Source organism: Chaetura pelagica, unplaced genomic scaffold (assembly GCF_000747805.2).
Source record: "Chaetura pelagica isolate M959 unplaced genomic scaffold, ChaPel_1.0 scaffold120, whole genome shotgun sequence".
Classification (NCBI taxonomy): Eukaryota; Metazoa; Chordata; class Aves; order Apodiformes; family Apodidae; genus Chaetura; species Chaetura pelagica.
Genome location: NW_009951952.1, coordinates 1,243,522 through 1,244,806, shown reverse-complemented (window position 1 = coordinate 1,244,806; position 1,285 = coordinate 1,243,522). Strand labels below are relative to the sequence as shown.

At 54.2% G+C, this 1,285-nt stretch overlaps 1 protein-coding gene across 1 annotated transcript in view; it reads right to left on the bottom strand.

Annotated features, from left to right (window-relative positions):
* The window catches only part of VAMP1 (vesicle-associated membrane protein 1 (synaptobrevin 1)), a 1,635-nt gene continuing 350 nt past the window's right edge, over positions 1-1,285 (bottom strand). The window contains exons 3-5 of the mRNA XM_009999061.1: positions 1,199-1,281; positions 298-456; positions 1-63 (exon numbers count right to left, since the gene is read on the bottom strand). Coding sequence (XP_009997363.1) covers positions 1-63; positions 298-456; positions 1,199-1,281 — 305 coding nt within the window. The remainder of the gene's footprint in view (positions 64-297; positions 457-1,198; positions 1,282-1,285) is intronic.

The following is a 1,285-nucleotide window of genomic DNA, read 5'->3' as shown; positions in this document are numbered from 1 at the left end:
TCAGTACTTACTTACAATCACCACCACCACAATGGCACAAATCACTCCCATCATGATCATCATCTGGAGAGACAGAGAGAGATGGATTGTCAAAGAGTAGCTACAACAGTACCTTCCCTGACAGTCAGGGAACATAAAGACAGACCCTGAAGGTAGGACAGCCAAGGCCTCCAAGTCTTTGCACAATAAAGGAATCCTATGCATTTGAAATAGTTATTAAGCCCAAACCACCCTCTCAAAGCCCTGCAGAAGGGGACTCACCCAATGAAGGGAAGATCACGAAATGAGGAAACCCACCTTGCAGTTCTTCCACCAGTACTTCCTTTTGAGTTTTGCTGCACTGCTTTCAAACTGTGAGGCACCAGCCTGAAGTGCATCTGCCCGGTCATCGAGCTCCGACAGCTTCTGGTCCCGTTCCAGCACCTTGTCTACATTTACACGGAATATATCAACCACCTGCAGAAGGAAGAACAGCAGCAGGGCTGAAAAAGCAAGGCGGGGGGGGAACTTGGCCAGTAACACCCAGATGCTAACAACTGAAAGCCCCCAAACGAGGCAAAAAGGTCAGCATAAGAAACAGCTCTGAAGTCAAGGAACAAAATCCTAGCCCCCCTGTTAAAGTGTAGGTTCAAAGCCCCCCCTGTTAAAGTTCAAACCACTCAAACCAGGTCCTGAGGCCCACATGCTCGCTTGTTTTTAAGAGCTCTCCAAGCCAGCAAGCTTCAGCCACCCCCCTCAAGAGAAAAAAAAACCCATGCAAGGGGAACTGAGAGCTGCATGTTGCTGCCCCAGCGAGGCACGAAGGCGTTACAGCACAGCGGGCACTGCCCCTGGCAGGGCAGGCACTGCTCCCTCCCCATCACACTCAGCCTGCACACGGGCTCTCCCCCTGGAGCAGCCAGCAAGGGGTAGGAGCTTCTTTTGGATGCTGCAGAGCTGGATTTCCTTAGCAGATGCACCACGCAAGGCACAAAAAACCCAACAGCCCTGCTCCTCAGAAGTCACGTCAGGAATTAAGCAGCTTTTAAACACCAAGGAGCTCCCCCTTTTGTAAGGGGTCTTTGCAAGTCTGCCATCGTTTTTTTGGGGTGTGCATTTCAAGAGCATCCCCCTGGCTCAGCAACAGGTGCCTGCCAGGAGCAGCCGGGCTGCAGAGGGACAAGGGGAAGAGCCCGGGGAAGGCGGCAGAGCCACTGACCTCCTCCACTTGGGCCTGGGTTTGCTGCAGGCGGCGGTTGCTGGTCAGGTTGGGGGGCGGCCCGGGGGCGGCCCCGCCAGGGGCTGC